General features: G+C 38.1%; 1 protein-coding gene across 1 annotated transcript; it reads right to left on the bottom strand.

Moving 5' to 3' along the window:
• Nucleotides 1–290: 290 nt before the first annotated feature.
• kcnk2b (potassium channel, subfamily K, member 2b) lies at nt 291–22,629 on the bottom strand. The gene is made up of 6 exons (XM_054618924.1): nt 22,420–22,629; nt 14,706–14,823; nt 8,774–8,934; nt 5,669–5,855; nt 4,010–4,152; nt 291–647 (listed from the first exon to the last, which is right to left on the bottom strand). Exons 1-6 carry the CDS (start codon nt 22,612–22,614, stop codon nt 291–293), a joined length of 1,161 nt encoding a protein of 386 aa, XP_054474899.1. The 5' UTR covers nt 22,615–22,629.
• Nucleotides 22,630–26,584: the final 3,955 nt, after the last annotated feature.

The following is a 26,584-nucleotide window of genomic DNA, read 5'->3' on the forward strand; positions in this document are numbered from 1 at the left end:
AAGGAAGTCGTCCTCCCCGATTGAATGAAGGGAACCCGTGAGTGAGCACGTCCTTAGATTTCTTTTGAGTTTTAATCACGCACATTAAAGTATGCAGCTTTACGACTCATCCGTGTTCAAGTCGCTCTCAAGGTTTTCAATCGATGCTTGGAGCACAATCCACTTAATGAATGCACATGGGCACCTTATCACAGATGCTCAATCAATAAGCACAAAAGTGTGTTAAAGCTCTGTCCGCTACCAGAAGTGTTTCACTCAGTTCCCTGAATCTCAAGTTTTTATGCTGCTCCTCATTTGAAATTTTCGATGATGGCGAACTCCCGCCGGTCGGCGTAGTCTGGGCTGAGGCCGTTCAGGTAGAGGCTGCCGTTCCTGGCCAGGCCCCCCGATATAGGACTGAGGGAGAGAGTCAAGTTGGGGTAGGCCTCTCTGTCCTCACACAGGCTGGTGGACATCGCTCTCTTGCCAGGGGTCATTTCCTGGTTGAGGGTAGTGTTCATACCCAGCTCGGAGGACAGCTTGCGCTTGATGGATGCAGCGCGTTGGAACTTGTCATAGATGTCAACGCTGAGTCGCCGCCGGGTCTCTTTGAACTCCGCCGACACGTTTGCTGTCCACTCGGCTGCGTGAGCCCGAAACTCCCCAACCTGCAGAGAGAGACTGAACATTAATGGTGATCAAGTAAAACCTGTTACTATACTGTTATATCAACTATAATATCCATACATGCTACATTTTACATTGTATCTTACATGGGAGTTACTGCAAGTAAATTATCAAGAAATGATTATAAAGCCATGTCTGCCGGGAGAAAAAACAATGGTGTGTTGTAGAAAATAAAATATACAGTTTGGGGGATAAAATACTGATATAGTCTTTTTAGATTGTTAACCCTTAAGAAACATATGCAGCATTGAATTATTTACAGTTGCTGGGTAACAGTTATGTGTAAAAAGAGTCTAGGTGATACACAATGTTTCAACCACAAATATTTAGGTGTATTCACCCACTCACAATTAACTGAGGCCCTTCAGTCCTTAAGAACATTTGTGGTTGAAAAGTCCAAGTAGAAGAAATAAATACAAAACGGGATAGCAATGCTAGTATTATTTGTATTTTTGTGCCCTTAAAACGGTTAATTAATGACCCGTAATGCATAAAAGCTACATGCCTATTTGGGTCATACAGAATAGGTTAATAGAACTGACTATCTAAATGCGAAAAGGAAAAAAAAAAAAGCAAATATTTGTTCTAGGTTTGTCACAATACATAAAAAGTATATTAAGTATATCAAATCAGGTTTCAAATTGGGAATTTTTTTGTAGTATTCTCTGATCTGAAACAAAAATGGCGAAAAAATGTTTAATGGTCTATTTGCACAGTTCAGTATTATATAGTTCACAGACTTTTCACATGTTTTCAGCAATTACTTTCTAAGATGTATATTGTGTTTAGACAGGAATTTCTGGTTTTAATAACTTAGTGGACTTCACTCTTATGAACATGCCATGTAAACTGTTGAGACTGCTTTTTAACAACTCTTGCCTTCACACGTCTTGGCTGCTCTTCAGTAGCCAATTACCATGAAATAACTATTTAATCTTTAACTATTATTTGCAGTAAATGCTCATCTATCAGAGTGTATCTGCAGATGTGGAGATTCAAACAATAAGGTGAAATAACTTAACAGAAGAATAATTGCTTTGAGACATATGTGAAGAGGTTCAGATAGTTATTGGTTACCATTTAGCATCTAATTAAGATTTAGAAATGATTCTTTAAAGCAATTATTATACATTTTGGGAAATATGCTTATTCACTTTCTTGCTGAGAGTTGCATGAAAAGATTGATACCACTCTCATTTCTTGGTAATGGACCATTTGTGTTTTCAGAACTAGGTGTGTATGTTGTGATCTCCACTTTGTTCTACACAATTTCAAAAAAGCTTTTACAAGGTGTTGTAGACAGACATATTCGCACCTCATTCACCCAACAATTCACAGTGGAAATATTCTAAAATTGACTGCAAGAATTTCAATGCAATAAAAACTAAATTTCCATTGAATGTGACCTAATGTCCCTGTTTTTTTCGAGGCTATGTGCTGTATCTGGTTGGCACCTTCTGTTTGTTATTGGTCCTCGAGCAACACAAAGGAGAGGAACAGCGAGCACATCATTGATCACACTTTCATAATGCATTAGGACTCTTTTACCAGGCTGTTTAATTATCCATGATGCTCCGAGGTGTCTGACCAGACTAAAGTTATGTGATGGGTCTGTGTGTGTGTGCAAATGAGGCAAGCACACACACACACACACACACACACACACACACACACACACACACACACACACACACACACACACACACACACACACACACACACACACACACACACACACTCGCAAACACTTAAATACGTGCTGTCTTCTCCTTCTTCTCACTTTCTCTGCTTGATTGTTCTCACCTCTTCGCCCCTCCCCCAAACATAGAAACCTTCTCTCTTAATAAGAGAGAAGAGTTCACAGCCTCCGCATCTGCACTTTTAATTATACCCTTTGCAAGGACTCACAGTGCAGAATATCATATAGGCCACATTTTCTCATGTTATGTAGAATAAAGAAATAAGAAGTGCATGTGGCTGGTTTATGCAAGACATTGCGTTTGTGTGTGTATTTGTGGTTCTCTCCATCCTTTTTTACATGTAAATAATGAACCTGCCAGAATGGCAAGGTTACTTATTACTCAACAGCAGCCACTGGAAACACACCAAATATTCATTCCAGCGAGATGGCATTTTTCTCCCCAGGGCGCAGCCATGTTGGAAATTTATCATTTCAGATTGAAGAGCGAACTGTAAAAGGCTTTGAGGTATTAAGCTGCATGGACAGATGTCATGTGTTACAAGAACACTGGTCAGGGGATGCCAAATGAGGCGTGAGGCGTGCTGGTGAAACCCATTTTAATGTTGCCACGGTCAGATTTGTCAACCTTTTAGGAAAGTTATATGTCCAAAGGTAGTTTTGTGCGTGTCGGCTTGTATAGTTTGAACAGAAAGTCTCCAGTGTACTTGATCTTGTCAAATTTAGAGTAAACGTGCCAACCTCCAGCCAGGCGAGACATCGAACACAGCACCACCGTGTAAAGAACAATATCCTAACAAACACCATGTAAACTGAACAAATAATGCAACGCAACTGCACAGACTGCAAAGACAGAGACATTTTAAATTTGTTCATGAAAAAAAAAAATATATATATATATAAACTGAGGAGGTTCCTGATTTATAACCATTCTTAATGTTGTCACTGTATCTTGTAAAGAGCCAAAGTCTGGTTTTAACACCTTATTTACTCTGTTTTGGATTGTATTGTACTTACTTGGAGGATATTCTTTAAAAGTTGTGTGGGCTCAGTTGTTGATTTCATACTCTCATGTCTAATACTGATTTCATACCTTAACATTTGAGAGTCACAATTAAAAAACATGTTATGCTAATAGGCTAATATTTGAAAACAAGCTTTTTTTCTTATATTTTCTTTCTCATATCTTTAGCATAATTATTGTAGTGGGGCAGACTTTATGAGTCCCTTAAAAGTCACTTTCTTTATCTTTTTTATTCAATTATGGTGAGACATTTTGACACGGATGGGGGCCTAGTCACAAAATGTTCTTCTTGAGAAGTAGTTCAATCACTTAGCAATTCTTGCAAGTTTGTGAGCCACCTGAGGAGAGACAACTCTGTTCTTGTCAGGATGGGTGAAACAGCGATTTTTTATTAAAATGTTTTTGTTCTTTGGGAAATAATGGGTGTTATCAGGACAGCTTGATCTTGATGAATACATCTTTTTTTAGCAGGCAACCCTTGTCTCCCAAAATCTTCTCCACCTTTCTGTGAAAAACCTCTGAGATTAAATCAAATTTTGCCTCCTATACAGGAGAGAGGTTTCTTATCTCCCACTTGTGTCCCTTCGGTGTGACGTAACTCACAGCACATCAGCGCATACCTCCTCTTTAGTTTTCTTGGAGATGACCCTGAACCAGTCTCCAATCATACTGAGCACAGCGGCAAAGTACGCCAGGCCCACCAGGATCCAGAACAAAACCACAGGCTTGTAGTAGTTCAGAAAGTCCGGATCCTCGGCTCCACCTGCAGAACCAAACATACAACAAGTGGGTTATACAAGTCTGTTACACAATCTTTGGTTACATGTGCTACTTAACTGTATCATTCTGAGAGGACGAACAAAAACAAGCAGGATTGGCTGTAGTGCAAGTCGGCCTGATGCAGTCAGTTAGGTCAGGTGAGTAAATGCCGTTAACTTTCACACTCGTATCATTTAATGAGCCTTGGTTGTCAAGAGTAGCCATGTCTCTCTGCTGTAGTGTTGCCTTTAATTGCCCCCGGCCTTTGACTCAATCCTGAGTAGGACCATTATATAAGAACATACAGAATATAAAGAGAGAGGAGATTGAGACTAATACGTAAGACTAAGAATAATATTCAGGGTTATCTTTTCCTGAAAATCCATTTGTGTGATCTTAGTGCTCTAATAATGATTAATGGATATTGTTCACTGAGCAACATTATCAAATCTTGAATCTAGCACTCTAGTCATCTGAGAATACTGTAGATTCTTAAATACAGCATCATGTTTAAATACAGTGGATTTGTTATATCATGTGCCATCTCAATGATGTAGAAAATGAGTTCCATTTGGTGTTTTCTTTTCTTTCATATTTTTTAAGATATTTTGTTCAGTTAGATAAAAATAAAGACGGAATGGCTATTTAGATATGAAACATTAAACATACTCAGTCACTTGGGAATGTCTAAATGAGAGAAGAAAGTCCTTTCTAAGGATGAAAGATAAGGGTTTTGACGACCAATATTAGTAACATGTCTGATACGGCACTTGAGGTCCTACTGGATGCATTTTATATCAGCTGCATGGACTTACTGTGCCTTACCTTAATAATATCTTCCTATCCACATGTCAACACTACCTTCAGTAGTAGATAAAAGCACCAAGTTTCACTAACAGGCTTACTTTGCACCACCTGTGCAAACTCCAGTAGTTACAGCAGTCTAATCTATAATCATTAAGCCGCTCAGGGAAGTTTAATTGAGCAGCTAAGTGTTTGGGATTTTTCCCATCAGTGTCGTTTAGTTTGTGTAACCGGTCAAATCAAGCAAATACCACCTGCCGAACTATTGTTTAAAAGGCTTTGGGGCTGGGTGACATGTTTCAGTTTTTTTGGCAGGGGAAGGTTCTGATAAAAACAGTAATATAAAGTATATATTAAATTTGCCTAAGCTCATTATGATTGTTGTTATAACATGTCAATTGAAAGTGCTATTATGAGAGTGAGTAAAAAATGTGTTTGAGTTTGTTTTTGGTAGTATTGAATATATATTTATAGTTCAACAGATGGGAGAAAAGAAAACATATTGCAGGGATTCAGGTGCATTTAAAAAACTGTCAGAACACATGTATCATAATGTGAAGGAGAGAAGGGGGCCAAGGGAAGGCTGCACATCTGTTGAGTCAGGCTGGCCGAGGAATAACTCAACTATAAATACACTGAATCTAAACTGGCTGTGGGACTTAAAAATAAAAAAGAAGGCCTATAAATCGGAAAGAAAATCAAGCAACCTTTTTCACCAGCAACAAAGTCTCCAAAGCCGATCGTGGTGAGCGTGATGACGACAAAGTAGATGGACTCGAGCGTGCTCCAGCCCTCTATGTGCTTGAAGATGACGACTGGCAGAGCCACGAAGATAAGGCACCCAAACAGGATGAAGATCAGCGTGGAGAAGACGCGGATCTTCGTCTGGCTGACCTTCCACTTCTGGTGGGAAGTAAAAGAATTGTTGATACGGAGAATGGATGATTTCCATATACAGAAACATTAAATGCTCAGCAGGAGATCTGAAGAGGGCAGGTTGACTGTTTTGTGTTTCCATGCAATGTAATGGCCATCTTTTTTTTTTGTCCACAGTTATAAGCTATTTCTTTGAAGGAAATGGACATGCGGCCCATTTGCCATTCCCTGATATCCCACAGGCTTTTGCTTTTATTTATTTTTTGCTCACTTTCACATCGTGATGAGTCACTTCATTCGACCTCCTTCTAGGAATACATTTGCTGTTTTTGTAACATCTCAAATGTCAGATGGCCCGTCCCACCCGAGCTGCGGAGAGGCGACAAGTGACTCTACGTGCCTCACATGTGCTGTAATATTGACAACTTCTCAAATATTTAACAAGCAGTCATAGTAGCAGCTCCTGTAATGGATTCATTGCAGTTACATCCTGTGCTATCACTACTAGAATTTAATTTCCACAGCCCCTTCTTTTGTGTCACCGTTAGAACATTAGGTTATATTCTGCATGCTGCTGTTTTCTCCGCTTCCCTTTTACTCGAGGTGACTGCTTTCAGCTGGTTCCCTGTGCACCGTGCCCTTTTCCCTTCCAGTTATGTAAGCCCACAGCGCAGTGCCTCTGAGGGGAAGCATGAGCAGCAGGCAGACCTCAGATCGCTCAGTCTGTGATGTCTAATGTCCTCGCTGCACAATGCACAGAACAGTACAGTGGTATACGGTTTGAAGAGACCTACAGTGAGCCTTACAAGAGCAAATTAGCTGAAAAAGTATTCATTTAGGATCACCTTTATTGGTCAAGTATGTGTGCACACGCAAGGAATTATACTCAATTTCTTTTTTTTATCTCTCTATCATTGTACTTATAAATAGAAAGCTAGGGACAAGGGCAACAAAGCAGGAGAACTAAAGGTAAAGAAAATACAAGTAGTTAATATATTCCAAAGGGATTTGTGAAGCTGAGGTGATTCTTCATCCAGCATCTTTACTGCACAGCAGCTACTTCAGCAGCTGCTTCAGTCTATCTATTTACATTGTTTCCAGCAGGCTGTTTCCTTCCCCAAGGGAGGGAAGCCACAGAACCAGCAATGAATCACTAGTCATAATCAGCCTGTTGCTACCAAGTACCTGGTGTCTTCAAAAAATGCTGCGGTTTGCACTGAAAACGGGATTTAGAGACTGCTTTAGTGGACATTAATTAGCATTTAATACAACTTTTCAACACAACAGTACTGGTGTTGAAAAAGTTAGTGACTTGTTCACTTATTACCATTATATCCAAAACCACCATCTTTTCAAAAATGTAGCCAAAGTGACTTTGTTGCCTTAACATCAGTTTCTCAAACCCGGATCTGATTACAGCATTGTATTGGGGGACACAGCTGATTGAGATAACTACAACCCCCGCTGGCAGTCTGAACTGTTTCAATTCACAGAGCGTCCACTATGGAAAAAGATGTTCACTCTCCAGGTCCTTCGTCCTATTATACAACGCTATTAGCTGGTTGCTATGACTCCTCAGCCAACGTACTGCACATGGGTGACCGAGTGCATCGACATTAACAGCTAATCACCACCTAATTAACGCTTCACACCCATGTAAAGAAAATGATGTCAAGCGTCCGTGCTGTTTTTCTTCATCAAACAGCACATTTTGTGTTTTTTCTCTTTTCTCAGCGTTCTGCTGATTCTTACATTACTGTAAATATTACTCACCTAAGGATAAAACCTTATAATTGTATGATGCAATTATATCAATAGCCCCACACACACACCGCAACATCTTACCCATCGTTTTAACAATGTGCATCAATATACCTTTGAAAAAAACCACATATTTTTCTTCCTTGCATTTGGCATCTTATATTTTATCTATTTGTTTATGTATTTGTTTAACACCTGCATCTGGTTTAATAATGTAATTTAAATCATACTTGTTTCTATTTTTGCATCTACAGTCTTTTTCTTTGTCTGCTTTTACTTTTGTGAACTACTTTGTATTACATTCATCTGAATGATTAAGTCTATTATACATTTTTGCTATTAACATTCATTATAATATTTCCAGTCATCCTTAAGCTGCACAGTCCATTTGTTAAATAATGCATTTTATAAAAAGAAAATGTGGTTCTGGTAAAGGGACAAGTAAAAACAAACAACAGATATAAATTCTATGAACAGATCAAATAAACTGCTCAGTTTTTCAGGGCAAACACTTAAGTTTCCAGGAGAAAGTTAATGACCAACCGTCAGCCAGACAGTCCAGCAGAGTCCATTCATATTCTCTGCGTCAAACTTGACTAATGGTTCGGTCTAAATGCTCGCAGAAATGTTACCTGCCTATTTGCGTGTGTGCGTACACTGTGTGCTTGTGTATAGACAGAAGTCAATGTGCGACTTGCAATGTGGCAAAAAAAACAAAACATTATTATTTAAGAGTGATTGATTTGTTTACTGCTAGTTTATTCTGCCATAAGCAAGAAATAAGAGAAACTTTTGAAATATTGCTCTAAAAAAATTGTATTTACTGTTCTGAGGGCTTCAGCACTAATGCAAACTGCATGCATTTTTTATTGGTTTCAAGAAGTCTGTTGACATGGCAACCCAAAAACTGCATTCACTTCCAACACAGCATTGAACACTGACTATTAAAGTATGCAGCTGTGAGTTTTCAGCTATATTAATTAGGGATGTTAATGTTGCACCTTTAACATTACTCCTAGATATTGCACCTCTTTCTAGGAAGAGTTTAGGCAATATCATTTTACAGCTTGGATAATTAAGTCCCTAAATGTTGTCTTTATTTAAATGGCTCAATACACACGTTAACATACAGAGTGCAAATGATTCAGAGACAAAGACCAGCACATTTAGACGAAGGAGCTCACCACAATCATCTTCTCTACTTTGGCGATGCCCTTCCCAAAAATGGTCCCCAACTGGTCCCCGACACCAGCCAATAAGAATCCAAATAGGGGAATCCCGAGCAGAGCGTAGATTATACAGAAGATCCGCCCGCCTTCTGTGTGAGGAGAGATGTTCCCAAATCCTGACAGAGAGGAGACACGGAGAGTTCATTAGCTCATCAGGCAGCATTTTATTCAAAATGTCAGTTTACATTAGCTCTAACATAGCAAGGTAGTAGAGTGTGTGCTGTTGCCTATTGAACAGGACATTGTCAATTTGTGTAAGACTTATTTTAAAGTGTGTACGACACTTCTGGGGGTGTCATATTTCCTAATTGTCAAGTATTGATACTATTTTATGGGAGTAAATCCGTTCTAATATAGAATTAATACAATTTCCTATAAAAAAAGATGTTCTGTGTGCTTGTTATTTCAGAACTGTATGTGTTTCACCTCTCTGCTTAGAAAGTACACATTGTCTTCATGTGAATTATGTGATATTTTAGCATTTTGGAGCATGGGTTTTATTCATTTTTTGTAAAATATGTTGATTAGACTGTTCTGCTGAAACCTTGTTGGCTTGCATGAGCCTTTTGTAACTTGTTGTACAGAGAGAGAGCATTTACAGAAAAAAGATAGTAATATTTTGGCTGTTTATTTATATTCTAAGAACTGTATATTTGTTATGTCAGTGTGTATATTTTGTTCTCTTTTGCACTTTTTGTTTGACTTCACTGGGAAGCAAGAAAGACCCAAACGGCTTTGTTCTCCTGGGAACTTCTGCTGGTAAAGTGCTGAAAGACTTGAGATGTGTTTTTTCTATTTGTAGCATATTCTATATCTTATAAGTGTACATACTGGCAGAAGAAAAGTTTAAACTGAAGTGTCTGAACAAGAAATCTTTCCACAAAGCCTGACTGTGCTATAACATCACTGCAGACAGACGCAGCAGAAAGGCTTTGAGACATGTCAGCAGTGCTAAAGCTCTGACTCAGACCACACTTTATAATTCACACCCTCAGTCCTCGAGCAGGTCTGATGAAAATGAAATGAACACCGAAAATGAGAAGACATAGAACACTGTACGTAGACCTTTCGTATATACTATACACACACAGACACACACACTACTGTGAGTCCATCACTGGTTCATTGCCTTTCATCTTCTCTCCAAACTCATCATCATGTGCAGACAGAAAAGAAGAGGGGGCTTTGAGAAGTCGATATCTTGGGAAACAAAAAACCTTTAAGACATGTGCCTTATTTAAAGCTGTCTCCACACATTTAACAATGTGACTTTCATTATTTAAAGTTTCATAATGGGTCTGCATAATGATCTACATCCAATTTTCCTTTATTAATGCAGTCATCTGTCTCAGGATACAAGCTGCAGGGTGCCCTCTGACTTTCAGCTCTCACAAAGGAGTGTGGTGATACTAAATGTGGGAAGAAAACTGTCAATCAAGTTTCACCAATTTCAAGATTAGTTCAACGGGAGACAGGATGCCCAATTAGGTTTTAACACCTCTGGGAGCCCCTGCAGAGAGAACGAGACACAGCGGCTCCCTAATTTGAGGCTGAACTCACTTCTTTTTTTTAAAACCTGAATTAAACAGATTTATTCATGTTTATATTCTCTCCCTATATATGAATGATAGTACAATAGCAGAGGTGAAAAGCAACTTATACTTTGCAAGCTCAAAGACTTAGGTGTCAAGCACTAGGATAAAAAAATGGTGGCTTTCAGAGAAAATAATAAAATAAAATAAAGATTTTAGCACCTAAACATTGTTAAAATGATATAAATTGAGAAGGTACATTTCTATATGTAATATGTATTCAAAAATATTGATTTCAGCATTTAGATGATTTAAATTTGACAAAAATGTAATTAATTACAGGTTAAACACCAAAATAACACTTGACTTCAACATTGCCTGAATGAATAATACATTAAACTTAAGACTTCCACTTCATAATGAGCTAAAGCCTCAAAATAGAAAAAAACAATTGTCATTATGGGCCCTAAATCACTGCATTCGTGACACTACTGACTCTGTTATGTAATGATCACATGCAGTTAGGTGTCACTCTCTGTCTCTTACAAGAATGAATGCAATTGCAATGAAAGCTTAATTCATTAAGTGATGCTAGGAGAGGAAACGGAAGCACAACATTTTACTGATTGACTTTATTAGCTTCTGACAAAGACACACAGTGTTGCTTTTGTGGATTTGTGGATCATCTAATTGCAAAAAGAAGATCCCAAGGTGGGATTAAAGTGAGTTTATTAGGGAATCACTTTATTATCACTATAGCTATACTCATTTTTAATATTTCCCAAGAGTAACAAATAGATCAAGGATTAATCCGACTTTTTACGGAACCTAAAAAGGAAGTACTGCTCATTGATAATTGGTGTCCTTTTTATATCCTAAATAACAATAACAAGGTGTTGGCAAATCGCTTAAATTAGTTTTGGATTGTATCACAGACGAATCACAACCTAAATCAATAGAAAATAGGCACATATCAAATAACATTTGATTGGCACTACATATTTTAGATTAATCAGAACTATGCAATGATCAAAGTTTCACCCTATTTTGGGATTTATACAAAGCTTTTGACTCGGTTGAAAAATGATTAGCTCATCAGGCAGCATTTTATTATGATATTGTTTCTGTTCCACCTGGAATATCTTTTTGGATGAATCAAGTAAATCATTTATGTTTGGAAAAAATTTGGACTCGCCCACAAAAAGTTATTTTTGGCAATTCATTGATGCTACCCAGTTAGCTCCTCTTTTGTTACCTTCAAAAGAGACATTGATTTAAGCCGCACCTTGTGTGACTCCCATACTGAAACTACTGTCCATCCGTTCTGGAAGTGTTAACATAACTGTGGCAAGGTATTTGTAGAGTTAATATTATCTGTAACTTTGAAATTAATTATTTAAGGTAAAACAATATATGAGAGAGAATATAATCCATCTCAATAGAATTGTTGCAAAGTTTTATACTCATCAATGTAAAGTGAAACCAATTGTTTATGTCTTTAAAAAAGAAACCAAGCTAAATATTAAAATAACTGCTCCCAATGTTATTTAAATTACTATTTATTTATTAGTTTTTTATGTTGTATTTATGTTTTTACTATCCTTGTGTTGGTGCTGTTCTCTCTTCTCTTGTGTTTCTTGTTGGTTCTCTCATTATTCTCTCTCTCTCCCTCTGAGTTTGTTGCTCTGGGTGCAGCTCTCCATTACACTCCTGCTGCCAATCAACCCGCACACCTGCAATCCATCCACCAATTACCACCTCACCAGTCAGTCTCCCTGCTCCACTGAGCAGCTATGGCGTAGTGGAGAGCAAGGTAGTTCTCCAATCAGAGGGTCGGTGGTTCGGCAGACACTTAACCCCAAGTTGCTCCCGAAGGCTTGCCATCGGTGTGGACTGGATGTTGCATGAATGTTAGTTAGAGTCTGATGGTGGCACCTTGCATGGTAGCCTGTCATCAGTGTGTGAATGGGTGAATGATATGTAATATACTACTGATTGTAAGTCGCTTTGGATAAAAGCGTCTGCTAAATGACTGTAATGTAATGTAATGTAATGAAACCCTGGCTCAGCTTCTCCAACTCCAACTCAGCATGATGTCTAAATAAACTAGTTGAACTAGTGCCAGCTGCTGCTCTTGTTCTACTATTGGTTCGAAGATTACCACTTCCAAAACCATAATTTGCTTTTACTTTAAAATATAACTGTTTTATGGTGAATAGATGAAAATAAGTGTGTGTGTGTGTGTGTGTGTCTGGTGGTGGTGGTGGTGGGGGATCCTTTGCCTCAAGACTGCTTTCAAATTAAAGATCTTTGTACAAACAAATCAATATGTGGATAGGGATTCTTGCTCTTCCGCCTCAAGCTGAGGTAAAGCCAGAAGAATAGAAGAAACTGGAGTGTTTGTTTTCTTTTCAGGACTTTTTGTATATCAAATATTCTGATCACCGACAAAGAATGTACACAGTGGCCTTAGGAATAGCTTCTCTGCAGCAACAGACACATTTTCTACCAATCAGGCAAAATTATGATGACTGCGGACAAACAGCACAGCAATTATGTGGTGTTTACACTAACGCATCCAAGGTGATGCACGCAAAACACCACCGGGGAGTGAGGTTTCTGCAGCAAAGTCAATGCTATCGAAACTAAAGCTCTCTGCCAAGTACCTTCACCTTACCGTAACCTTTTCTAGATGTTTGTGTTTTCAAAAAAAGGAAACAGATCTATGCCCTCAGAAAGACAGAGAGTTCTCCTTTTTCCCTGCTTTAGCAATCAAAACACCTTGCCTCATATCATTAGAAAACACCACTACATCTTCAAGTAAGTAAATCTGCCTTTGGCAAAAAGCAAGCTTGATTAAGTCACTGCAGCACCTTAATGAAAAACAGAAGGCCAGCATCTCAGTAACCAAAGGGAAAACCCACAGTGCAGCTCTTACTCTTCACACTCTTACCTTATTGTGATACTAAAGCACACATATTTTACAACCAGAGGGCAGAAAGTTATTTTAACACTTGTAATATTTTGATTTAACCCATCCCGGAGGAGCAGTGGGAACTGCCTCAACAAGATCCTGGTGAAGTGAAATGAAGCTCAACAGCTGGCCGAACAGACGCGATTATATTTTGAGGCCTGCTTGACCAAGATCTGGTGAAGTGAAATGAAGCTAACAGCTGTGCCGAACAGACGTGCCTGTGTAAGCTAGATAAGACTAGCTGTGTGTGTGTGTGTGTGTGTGTGTGTGTGTGTGTGTGTGTGTGTGTGTGTGTGTGTGTCAGTTTATGTGATTTAAGCAGACATTTGATATGAATACACCCCAACACAAGCAGGACATTTGATATTAGTAAAATTTGGAAAAGGGGCTGGAGCTGGGCTTGGGTTAGCAATTTGCAAGTATAATTTCATGGCAAAATATGCACAATATCGCACACTGCCTACGCATAAGGCCGCTATGTAATATGAAAATCAAGGAAAAATCAATTTATTCAAACTCAAGATATTATATTCTCCATTTTCTGATTGGAGAATGAGCTTTAACATGATGCTAGAGAAGTGAAATGGAGCCAAACAGCCCACTGAACGGATGCACAAATCTGTACGGGTCCTCCTAGAAGAACGAGAAGACAAGCTGTGTGTGTGTGTGTGTGTGTGTGTGTGTGTGTGTGTGTGTGTGTGTGTGTGTGTGTGTGTGTGTGTGTGTGTGTGTGTGTGTGTGTGTGTGTGTATGTGTGTGTGCTGTTTTGCTTAACTGCTTCTTTGGACTTAATTTATTTTGTTGTGAACTAAGAAGGCATTGCAGAACTAACCTTGGCAAAATATCAAAAAATTTAGAATACTATAGATAATGTTTCAATCCGTATGCATTTTTCACTATGGAGCCCCCTGAACCGACGCTAACTGCGTTGACCTATTTTTGGTTGTTTTGAATTGCTACTATAAAAAACATTTTTGCTTTGTTTCCGATGTATAGAGTTAAGTTTTTTGAAACCGTGTAAGCTTGGGGTGCATGCCAGTGTGGTCAATACATTTTACCAATTTTGGTGACAAGCAGACTGAAAGTATTGATGCAATGAAGTACAATCTAAAAAAGCAGCTGAAGCAGATTTTGTGTTAGAAAGTGCAATTTCATGCTAAAATGGACATCAAAATTGCACCGTGCCTCTGACAGCTTTGTGATAAATAGACAGCGCTTTTAAAGCCCAGAAATATTTTGACATCTAAAAGTAAATCACTGTGCATCTTGTTAGCGTTTTAAAAGCATTGCATGCAAGTAGAGTGAAGCATTGTCGGAAGTTTTGACAAAGATAAAATAATGAGGACTGAGTTGTGTAAGAGTGAGAAACTACGTGTCTTACCGATAGTGGTGATAACAGTCCCAGCAAAGAAAAAAGAGGAACTGATGTCCCAGAGGCTCATCTGATTGGATGCATTTCCTGAAGGGTTCACACCTGCTCGGACTGCGGAAACCACTTGCTGGAGTGGAAAGTAAAAGGAAAACAAAATGTTAGCACACAATACAGAATCTCCCAGTGGGAGTGTGGTACGGGGTGAGCTGAGGAACAGAAGAAAATCAGCGGTGTGCATCAATTTTCTTGGGGAATAGATGACAGCCAGATAAACATTAAACCAAAACCCATATAAGAGTTGTGACAAACAATAAGAGGCATCTGTCACCTTCATAAATGCAGGTTTAAATATTAAACACCTGTTCTCTATACAAAAGTGCAAAGTCTGTCACAGTTATATCTAAAATAAGGTGTTTTGTTAGGGTTTGGTGCTTATAAAAAGATTAATTTGTGCATACCCTTATACAAACATGTACTAACACATGATTCACACATTTTCAATATATTTCTACAAATTTCTGCAGTTACACATCACAATAACATCTACATATTAATCTGTTTTTCATCCTCTAAAATTCCTTAATTGTACATTATTGCTGAACTTAAGTTTACAAGCTCAAAATCTACACCCTAATTTTAGACCATATATAATTATACATCATTAATCATACATACATGTATATGACATGTGTTTGTGTGTGTTGTTTTGATTAGCCCTGTGACAGTGGCTATGATGTGATACCAGATTGGTCAGTTTTATGTTTGTTAATCTTGCCCAGGTGAATGGTTGACTATGTGTGTATGTGTTAGAGCGCTGGTGTGACAAGAATCACAGCTGAGTGTGACGAGCTTTGAGACAGCAGCTGGTTGTTCAGGAAACAGAACATTTCCCTCACTCACTGCTGTAATCGCACAACAGGAGACAAGAGGGGAGAGGCCACCAGCTGGAGGGAAAACACACCACTGGACAACTTTTCACACCCACAGTCACAATCATGGACGTACGTGAGGAGCAGTGAAGTGCAGAGCCACACACTGAAAGATGTGCATCCCCCCTACAGATGTAGTGGGTTTGTACCAAAGACTGTAAATGGATAAACAGTGTGTTCTTAAGCGCAAACCTAATAAGTCTGGCTAACTAGCTTACTACCTACAGTTGTAACTACCGAGCAATACTGCCAAGGTCAAGAGTACATCACGAACAACTAAAGTACATTCATTTGTGGGGTCACATGTTTTGTTACAACAACAACAACAACAACAACCCTTTATACAACCAGAACATCCACCGTGTAGTCATCCCCCACTGTGGCACTCATTGAAGCTTCTATCAAAGTTAAGGCTGCTCTGAGCTGCTCTTTATTGGTTTGGATAAGTTTACACTCCAGAAACCTTAACTTTACCCTAGCGTAACATTTGCCAAATCTTTGGTTACATGCCTTTTCTGTTGTAACATTAAAAGTCAAAACATGGCTTTTGTCTGGGACATTCAGCTTTATACTCTGTCTCTGCGTATTCTATTTATACTGTCCAGAACTTCATACCCATCAGCCATGCATCAGTGATATTGGTGACAAGAGGTGCCTGCGAACAGAGCAAAGGATATTAAAAGAAAATACCCACCCCTGCAACAGACTGTTCAACCTGCTGCCATCTGGCAAGAGATACAGAAGTATCAATAAGACTTCAGAGAAGCTCTTTCCTCCTCCAGCCTCCAAAATATATTTTGTTTTGTTTGTGTTTTTGTTATGTAGCAAAATGGGACTACAAACAGCATTTTGTTGCACAACCCTATTGTCCAATGACAATAAGTTACCTGATAACCTTGTATGTAGCCATAAATCATATTCAAGACCACTTTTGCAAGGTTCTTGTTTTAAAACAGGTCCTCTGGAATCCTTAAGAATACCAGAGATTTTTGGCTTTATTAGCTAGCTAGCTGCAGCTGATGACAACCTGTCGGCAACAGTTGTCATCACTTATTGAATCCTTTTTATCTGCAGTGAACTGAAATCAAGGACCAATTGTTTCAAACTTTACCCAGAATATTTTAGTATGACTGTCTCCCATTATTATTTTAAACTGCATATCTGCTGTGCTAGAATGGAAAGTATCAAATCTACTGTAGGATGTGAGGCTTAACTCTGAAGGCTGGATCAAACCTATCTCACTAGGCTTTTTAAAACATAATCAGTTCAAGTCAAAAGTAAGAGAAAAACTTTGAGACCTTCTGGGAATAGCAGACACTGCCACAGAGCCGATGCTAATATATCACAGAAGAATACTTTATGCTTTATGGACTAAATATTATTTTTGCCAATCAAAAGCAATACAAATGATTTAATAATTCTTGTGTGGCACACGGCCACCTTAATAAATGTAGGACTTGTACTAGTAGAGGTGTAGCTCTTTTTGATGATCTCCATTATTTGTATTTAACATCAATAAACCTTCAGGAACAGAGCAGTAATGCTACAATAACGATGTGCAGCATATAACACTGCCAACAGTCCTCCTGAAGCAGCACAGTCAGCTAGTTCTGCACATGCACACACAGTTTAGGGTCACTGCAAGGTCAGGGTGATTTGGTTCATCTACCTCAGTGAAACTGAGAGAGCTTTCAATAACCTACAATCTAAGACACAAGACAGAGCATGTGAGTGCTGAAATAAATAAATAATGGATAGAAAAGTGAGGGAACAACAACCACTGATGTAACGACACCAGAATTAACATTGCATGTGTCAGAGGTTGGAGAGATATGGGCTGAAGCTGAAAAACATGAAGGCACAACAAGGATTGGTACACTCAAATTACAAAAGCGCAAATTCATATTGGATGATTTTGCACCTTACTTTTTGCCAACGTTAAGTGCCAATGCAGTAAATAGTGAGCCTCCAAAGCGAGGTGGAAAGTTAGGGTGTGGAGTTTGCTACCAGTCACAGACTGAAACTATCTTTCATATTTTTATTAACTATAACTGTGATCTTTCTCAAGTCTTGACCATACCATGCACAGATAGTGTAAAAAGTCTGAAGTTTTGCAGGATTGCTTAACATCAAAGTTCTTGTATGGCGATAGGTTTGAACTCACACTATAGGTATCTAACCATGTAGAGTTTTATTTGCCTCATTTTTTTATTATCCTCCACAGAAATACAATGTAGATGAAAGCACATTTAGTTTATGGTGCTTAAAAACATCAAAAGATCTCTTTGCAAATAGTTTTTATAGGGAATTTTTCTTTGATGGAAAATGTTTTTTTATCAAACTCAACAAAGACAACCGAAATTATCAGTATGGATAGTGAAACAATTGTTTAATTTTAAAAACATTATTTATAAAGGTGAATCATCAACAGTTCAGTTTTTAATTTATCTCTTCTATCTCTTTATCATTTCTAAATACAACAAAAGAGATGGATCAAAGATACAATTCTGAAACCCAACATCTGCTGTGCTTCTAAAAACAGAATTTAACAAATCAAACATCAGATTGGCTTGGCTCAGTCAGCCCTTTTGTTTCACAGGTAAAGCAACCATATTAATTCACTGTGTTGGCAAACCAACAATGGCCATGGGAAATGATAAAACAGGATAATGTGAGGACCACACTGGCTGTCTCCCAGCTGAGCCAAACAGCCAGGAGAGATTGAATGGCCTCAGCTTTTTGACATCACTCACTTTTTTAATTACTCCCTCTGAGAGCACATCTCTCTCCCATTCTCTGCTGACTGGCTTTTGATCAGTGGGAGCCTACAAAGGTGTGTGTGTGTGTGTGTGTGTGTGTGTGTGTGTGTGTGTGTGTGTGTGTGTGTGTGTGTGTGTGTGTGTGTGTGTGTGTGTGTGTGTGTGTGTGTGTGTGTGTGTGTGTGTGTGTGTTGTGTACATAATTCAGTAGAAATGAGTGGGGGACACGTGCTTTTATCAATAATTAATCAGAAGAGAAAGAGTTGTTTGCAAGGCTGCTGAATAAGGGTACTGTGTGATGGGCAGATCTGTTTAGTCAGATAGTTGTCTATTCAAACCACACAAATAGACTGTTGTGTATACACAATAGAAACTGGCACATTATTAGCCTTACAGCAATAGGAAAATATTGAATTGCTCTTAAATGCTTCCTAGAAGGCAAATTACCCAGCCAATAATGAATTCAGTTTACAGTTTGTTTCTGAGGTCCACTAAGTAATTTGTTTTTTTAGATCTGCAATGAACACAGACTGATTCAGTGGAAAGGTCAGGGACAGAAGGAGTCATACTTTGCCCAGAAGCAAACAGTCAATTGGGTGAAAATACATTTTTGGGTGACGGAGGACAGTTTGCCCTCAATTGACTTTTGGCTTTTCTGAGACAGAAGCCTGAGAGGGATTTTGAACGTTAGAAAGGGGCCATAGAGTAAAGGAGACATGATTGTTGGCAAAGGTAAGTTACAACCTGAGGCTAATACTAAAGGGCATACACTATTGTTAAGGTCCAGTGTGTAGGAATTAGGGGGATCCATGGGCAGAAATTAAATATAATAATAGAGAGTATGTTTTTCCTTAGCGTACAATATTGTCCTGAAAATAAGAATCGTTACCTCAGATGAGTAATTTATAACTTCATACAAATGTTTCTACAATAGCTTAAAAAACAGACAAATCAAACAAATTGAGCTAAATGCTAGCATGCTAACATGCTCATAATGACAATGCTAACATTCTGGTGATCAACAGGTATAATGTTTACCATGTTCACCATCTTAGTTTGCCATTTTAGCATGCTAACATCGGCTCATCAGCACTAAGCAGATAGTGCTCACTTTTATTGTATTTAATGTTATTTTATGAATCTAATTTATTTAACTAGTCTATTTTTTTTATTTAATTCTGACTACGACTGTTTTTATAGCTTTTCATTCATTTATTAAATTTTCATAATTTTGTCTCACTTGCATTGGTGTCAAATTGTCAACTTGTTCAATTGCTGAATTGTTCATCTTTTGCGTTCTTTTCCTGGTCCACACTTGTTCTGTCTTATCTTTAACATTTGTCATGCATTTGTGAAGCACTTTGAACTGCACTAACCTGTGTGAAATGTGCTCTACAACTAAGTTTGATTGGTTGAGAACACAGAGGTTGATTTAGTATTAGGATCTAATGATTCAGTAGATGTTGCCCGGGCAAGTGAAAAATCTGACCTCCGGGAATCACCAAAGTCATGAGGCATCACCCGTAATGGACCATAAAACAGACATTAAAATGTGTACAATTTCAAGGCAATATAGCTAGTAGTTAATGAGATATGTCAGTCAGGACTAAAGCAACGCTCCAAGCCAGCTAAAAGTTGCAGTGGTGCAGTAAACAAAAAGCCTTGTACTTTCTTAAATGAAGGATAAACTTCTAAGACTGTTTACTGCTTTCATTATTTCTTTCATCATTTCCAACCTAGACGATCTCTGCCAACCCAAATGTTTTCAGTGCTAGCCAAAAGCTACGGTAACAATTATCGTGACTGTGTTGTGCCAACTAAAGGCCTGCCAAGCGGAAGAAAAAATTTTAAAAAACGAGGAGATAGATGTGCAGCATCAATTATAACACCATATACTTAAAGTATCATTTGATTTTTTTTTTTCACCATATGTTTAAGAAAACATAAATAAAAGTTGGGTGGCTTGGATTCAGGAGCCGACTGCCTTCCTTCATCCAGTGCTCCACATTCATTAAGTAAACTCCTGACACAAGATTATTATCTAACAGTCTAACAGATAGATGATGATCTCAGGACAGAAAGCATCATCATCATCTTTGAATATTAACTCAGCATCTTAAAGTCAAATTAACGCCATCTGTTACCAGCTCCTCCGAATCGAAAACAGTGTCATTTACATACAAGGAGGTGGTGACCATTATTCAATAATAAATCCTGTCAGCTCAGCTCTAGTCATTTGGAATATGGTAAGAATCTCACTTTTAATGTCACTGAATGCCAACACAGTGAACAACAACTGCTGAAAATGGTCTATGTAGACCCAGATGATGATAATATTGATGCATAATTTAAAAATAACACATTCTTTTCCAGGCAACGGTGAATATGCATGAACTATCGTTCATACTGAAGCCCAGAGATGCAACAGAGAGGAAAAAATATTCACATAGCATCTCGTTAAACCTGGAAAGTTTTCACATAGTTACCAGATGGCATATGTCATTAAAACAAACAAAAACACTCCTTACAGTGAGGGCTTTTCTTATCCATATCAGAAACTACACTGCATACAGTCAATGTGATTAAAGGGGCTTTACTGTATCCTGAGTTGATGAACGCCCACACACAGACTTGCTTATTAATTCAAATCCCATCCAATGTCATGATGTGTATTTAGTCCTAAAAGGAAATGTTCTTTATGTAAGTTGTCATTCTGTTTATTTCCCAGCTTCATTCAAATGCTCACACTCAAACATTTAAAACATAAAAAGTTGTCTTAAACTTGAGGTTTTATCGTTATTATAAGAATTATTTTTGTTTTAACGAGATCTTTCTCACCTTATTAGAACAATAAGAATTGTTTTGTCATGATAACTAGATACATCTCTTTCTATCTGAGAAACTATGGCAGTTTTTCACCAATGTTCATATGATGAGGAAGTTGTAAGAAAGTAGATTTGGATCCTTGTTCATTCAAATAAAATCTGCCATCCAAGCTGTTAAATTACAGGTAAATTACCGTGGGAGCAGAAAGAGATATAAACTGACAATTATTAAAACGCTTTTTGGTTAATAAGTCAAACGGCTCTTGCCGTTTTTGAACATGTATATTTGAATATACTTAAATGAGCAATATAAGACATAAGGAGTAATAATAGCAGCAAACATGACTGAAATTTGGGAGGTTGTGTTTTTTTTTTCCACTTGATCCTGATCCTTTAATATTATTTGTCTATACTGAGTCCAATCTGACATATAGTTATCTTTTATTTTCTAGCTTCCATACAACTACACAGCTTGGCTACAGTAAGGCCTACATTAAAAGTCAACAATTCAAATTCATATGTGTGACATTTGAGTAGCTTCGCTTTAAGAAACTACAGCTTTACTTTAATGGTTTCCCTTTGTATCCTTTATAGTGCCCTACAGTATTTTTGAGTATTCATGGGGGAAATCTAAATATAGATCTTCTATGGCAGTAAAACTAAGAAATAAACAAATCCTCCTTATTAAATGTTAAAATGTGTTGTTCGTAACTGACCTTTAGAACAGAACCTGATCATTTTTCTGTGCCTTCAAAAACAAAATGAATCTCTGTTGAAAAATCAATCAATTTTATGCTGTGACAACGTTATGGTTAAGGTTTGGTTAGATATAGGATTAAAAAAACTCTGTGAAGTCTAGGGAAACATCACACTTTGACTAAGGAAAGTGCTTAAGGTTAGGGGACCTTCGCCGTCATGGTAACAAAATCTAATAAACACGTGGTTTAGGTTAGGGAAGGATCACGCATAAGAGTTAAATCAACAGTGGTCTCTCATGAGACAAGAAACCAGTCCACCATTTCCAAAATACTCCAACCAAAAAATGTAAAGCCGCCAAATACCAGTAATAACCTCTGTAGGTATTGAAAAAAATACATATATGAGAAATAATTTCTAATAAATATTTTTTTTTACAATTTGTCACTCATAACCAGGTCGTGCAAAAGAGAAAATATATTAAATATTATTAGATGTTGATGCTTCAACCTACCTTCACCAAATCCTCCAGCTCAGAGGTGTTCACGCAGGCGTGCACGGCCAAGAACTCCAGTTTTTCTGTCAGAATGGCCAGCTTCTGGTCGCTCTCGTGAGGCTGCTCCAGTGCTCTGAACACTGTCGCCCCAATAATCAGGTAAAGCACCACCAAGAAGAAGATGGCTGACACAGTTTTCCACCTCATGACCATAGTCCGGGTGTCGCACTCGTCCTCTGGAGTGTTCAGCACCACTGGCTGGAACGAGAATGACAGGCGGGGTTTGGAGTTGTGGGCGGCAGACTTCGGGTCAAGAAGGTCAGGTGCAGCCACTGTGAGGATGGAAGTGATTAATGTGGATCAATTACTTTCCATTACAAGGGACTCCCCTTGGACATATGGTCTAAAGTTTGTCACATCACTCTTTTTTCTTTCAATCTGCCAACCTACCTGTCTATCTGTTAGATAAAGACATAAATAGGCTACACTATGTACCATTTGTTGCAGCCAAGTGTAAAGCTGCAACAAACCTTTTTTTTAATTTTCATCTTAAAATGACATAGGTATGTTATTTTTGTGATTAATTGATTAAACGTTTGGCCGATTCAAATGTGAAAGTGAAAAACTAACTGTAAAAAATTCAAATATATTCAAATATATTCAAATATATCGTGTTGTCTAACCAACTGTCCAAAAAACGTTCTTTGCAATGCAAAGAAAGCAGAAAATCCTGTCATCGAAGAAGCTGGAACCAGATAATGTTTGACATTTCAGCTAAAAAAGGTCTTAAACACTGAATTGATTATCAAAATTGTTGTTATCTAAATAAGATACCTGACAAATCCACTTATTGTATATAACAATTAATGCGAATACATTATGACGCAATAACCATCTGGAGAAAACTGAGCACTGTACTTACTTTAAACTCTTTTAACTATTATTGATGGTTATGATAATATATTTACTACTGTCAAGTGTTCCAGGACTAATCTAACACATGAACACTATTGCAAAATATTCTTTTTAACAACCTTTATCATTTCCACCAGTCTAAAAGACAACTGAACTGTAGGTTTCCAGGTAATGTACTTCATAAGTATTTGAGAAAATAGAAACCTAATAATTCTCACAATGAGAAACCAGTAGAACACATTAGAATGAGCTGCAGCAGGTGGAGCACTTTTCATTCAATGCACGTTCTGCGTACCACCTGTAATTCTCCAGCAGCAACGTTTACAGTTATATCCATACTTGAATGCATGAATTTCCATATCTTATCTTCCTCCTCTGAGCTTCATCTAATGAGGGGAAGCCTGGATTCAATTTATTAAGGCGTGTAAATAATAGAGAATATATGTACTAAGATTGTTCATTCAGTGTGATAAAAATAAATATATGTGATTGATAAACACAACTTCTAATATATCTTGCTACAGTAGAACAGGCTATATGTCTCCCTACAGGAAATAAAATTGTTTTTTTCTTGCTTTTGGGTCCCACAATAAAAATGAATACAACAACTGAATGGAAGCTCATAAAAAATTAAACACAATCCCGTTTCCCCCAACAGCTTGCTGAAGTAGATGCAATTACATAACCAACCCCTGAGGTCCTAATAGCCAGTATTTTACAGTAAGCAACTTATGGAGGGGATAATTCACTAAACCAAGCTGAAACCATGTGAAATAAACCCAGAAATAAAGATTTTTGTTTGTCTTTTTACTATATTTGTTTTACATAACTGCATGAGTATTTTCTTCATCACCGTCGTTTTGAATATGTTTGCACATGCAGAAATATTGTACATTATAGTCAAATCTACAGTTATAGCATCATAGAGTAAAATAGATCAAATATAAATGAATATATGATAATGTGAGCCAGACAAACATGTCACGATTCACTTAACTACACTTAAAAACTCTAAATCAAATAACACATAACATCATAACTTGTTTATTTGTCATCACTCTCAGAAGGTGCACAGTCATGTAGATTATTTGTAATCTTTACACTTACTTCTCTACCATCTCGTCTCTCTTTGTTTCCTCATCGACGGATCTTTTTTTTTTATTTTTTCTGCACAAAAGCGCAAATAATGATCTCCAGTTATTGTCGCCTTTTGCCTCCGGTGCTCCCATCAAGGGACGTGGTCGCTCCCCACATGGCTAAGAGGCTCTTTCATCCACTTTACAATCTCCGTAGAAAATACATCCAGGACATCGCGTTCCCAGCAAAAGACGCACTAGGACGGAGCGTAAAAGGAACTAGATGGATCAAATCGTTCCCATGAAATCCATGCGGGTGTTTGGAGACATTGTTGCCCGGCGAGGCGCCCTGAATGGGAGGACGCAGTGGTTTGGGACTGTGCCGGTCAGAGGAGGTCCTCACCAGTGTGACACGCTGGATGCACTGTGCTGCATTGGAACAGTGTGGAAACAGAGAGAGAGAGGAGCTCTTCAGAGGCTTCCCATGCTGCAACATGTCAAACAACAAAGGATGAGCAAAGATTGAAGCTGTTCCAATATTCTTCACAGTTGAGGTTGTGCAAAAAAAAAAAAAAAAAAAAAAAAAGCTGTAGCTACAGCTTGAAAATATCCCACTTCTGTAGCTACAGAAGATTATACATTATTGAAGACAAGATACATCTTGTTCTGCCTGCCCACTCAACCTCTGAGCAGCCATTAAGGCGTACAGTTTTTTGTTTTTTTTTCAAGCTTTGGCTCATTTTTTCTGAAACAGTTTTAACATTCTCTGAACTGTAAATGAAATTGTCACATATGTTTCATGGGACACCACAACTCTAGCATGTTTGCAAAAGGTAGTAACTCACCCAAGACATTAAATGCATACTTCAAAACCTAGTTATTGTGTCAGTAAATTGGCCAATGCCCTCTAATGCCTGGTTCAAGAGCACACTCTCTTCCTTCATGAAGCTATAAATACATTTGTAAGTCATCAATTTGACTCAGCAGAACCTTGTTTTTAATCCGAAGGTTACCTACAACTACCCTTGGTTTTTTCCCATTTCCTTCCTAAGGGCATTTTTTATTTTGTTCAAGGGAGAGAAGAGAGCTTTTTCCTTGTTTTGCCCAGTAATTTAAACTGGTGTCATTCCAGTCACAAGTCCACATCTCACATCCAGGCAACAGCCATCTTATCAGTAAGTAGAAGCAGACCTCAGGTTGCACATGAAGCCAGTGTCAGTGTGGTAATTCAATTCATCTGAATTAGTTAGAGAGTCCATATGGTTTATGTCCCTGATGTGACTTATTATTCATCATGGGATGCAGTTGTGAACAATACATGAATTTACAAAACCAAGGCTGACAGGGGTTTTCAGTAATTTGATTACCGGATGAGGTTCAGCTCTTTTCTGTCCTTGTGAAGGTGTTTGTGTTTAAAAGAAAAGTCTGTGTGTGTGTGTGCAGATGTGTCAAAATTGATTTGCATGAGCTCCTACCGCTGATTGAATTGAGAGACCTTCACAGTTGTGCTCCGTGGTGCTTTGATACATACTCGTACACGTACATGTACACACACACACACACACACACACACACACACACACACACACACACACACACACACACACACACACACACACACACACACACACACACACACACACACACACTCACACACACACACACACACACACACACACACACACACACACACACACACACTGAAAGATGTGTCAATGAAGCTATATAAAAACCTGCATCTATACTGTAAGTGCACAATAAGAACAACTCATAATCCCCACTTTTGCTGACATTTCAGTCTTCCAGTAGCTGAGTTTGCTGAGGAAAGAATGCCTCTTCTACAAAAGAAAGAAGTAATACATTGTTATGTACAGTGATAAATCCATAAAATAATTCCACATATGCTTGTGCTACACCTCCTAAAAGGCTTTCAGGATTGTGTACAGATTTGGCAAAGAATGGCGGATTAATTTTGATAGCGGGGCGTAGACGTTTTGTCTCAGCTCACTCAAGCGTTGGACACATTATTAATATAAAGGGCTCTCATGCGCTTCACAGCGTTGTTGAATCTCCCGTTCAAGCCTCTGTCATGTCACTGTGTTTTAAAGAAGTCAAGTAGATATACCTTTCATGTGTCCATCATCCAGAACCTTTGATGAATGGCGTGAGTGCTGGATTTTGCTTTTGTTGCT

Source organism: Anoplopoma fimbria, chromosome 18, assembly GCF_027596085.1.
Source record: "Anoplopoma fimbria isolate UVic2021 breed Golden Eagle Sablefish chromosome 18, Afim_UVic_2022, whole genome shotgun sequence".
NCBI lineage: Eukaryota > Metazoa > Chordata > Actinopteri > Perciformes > Anoplopomatidae > Anoplopoma > Anoplopoma fimbria.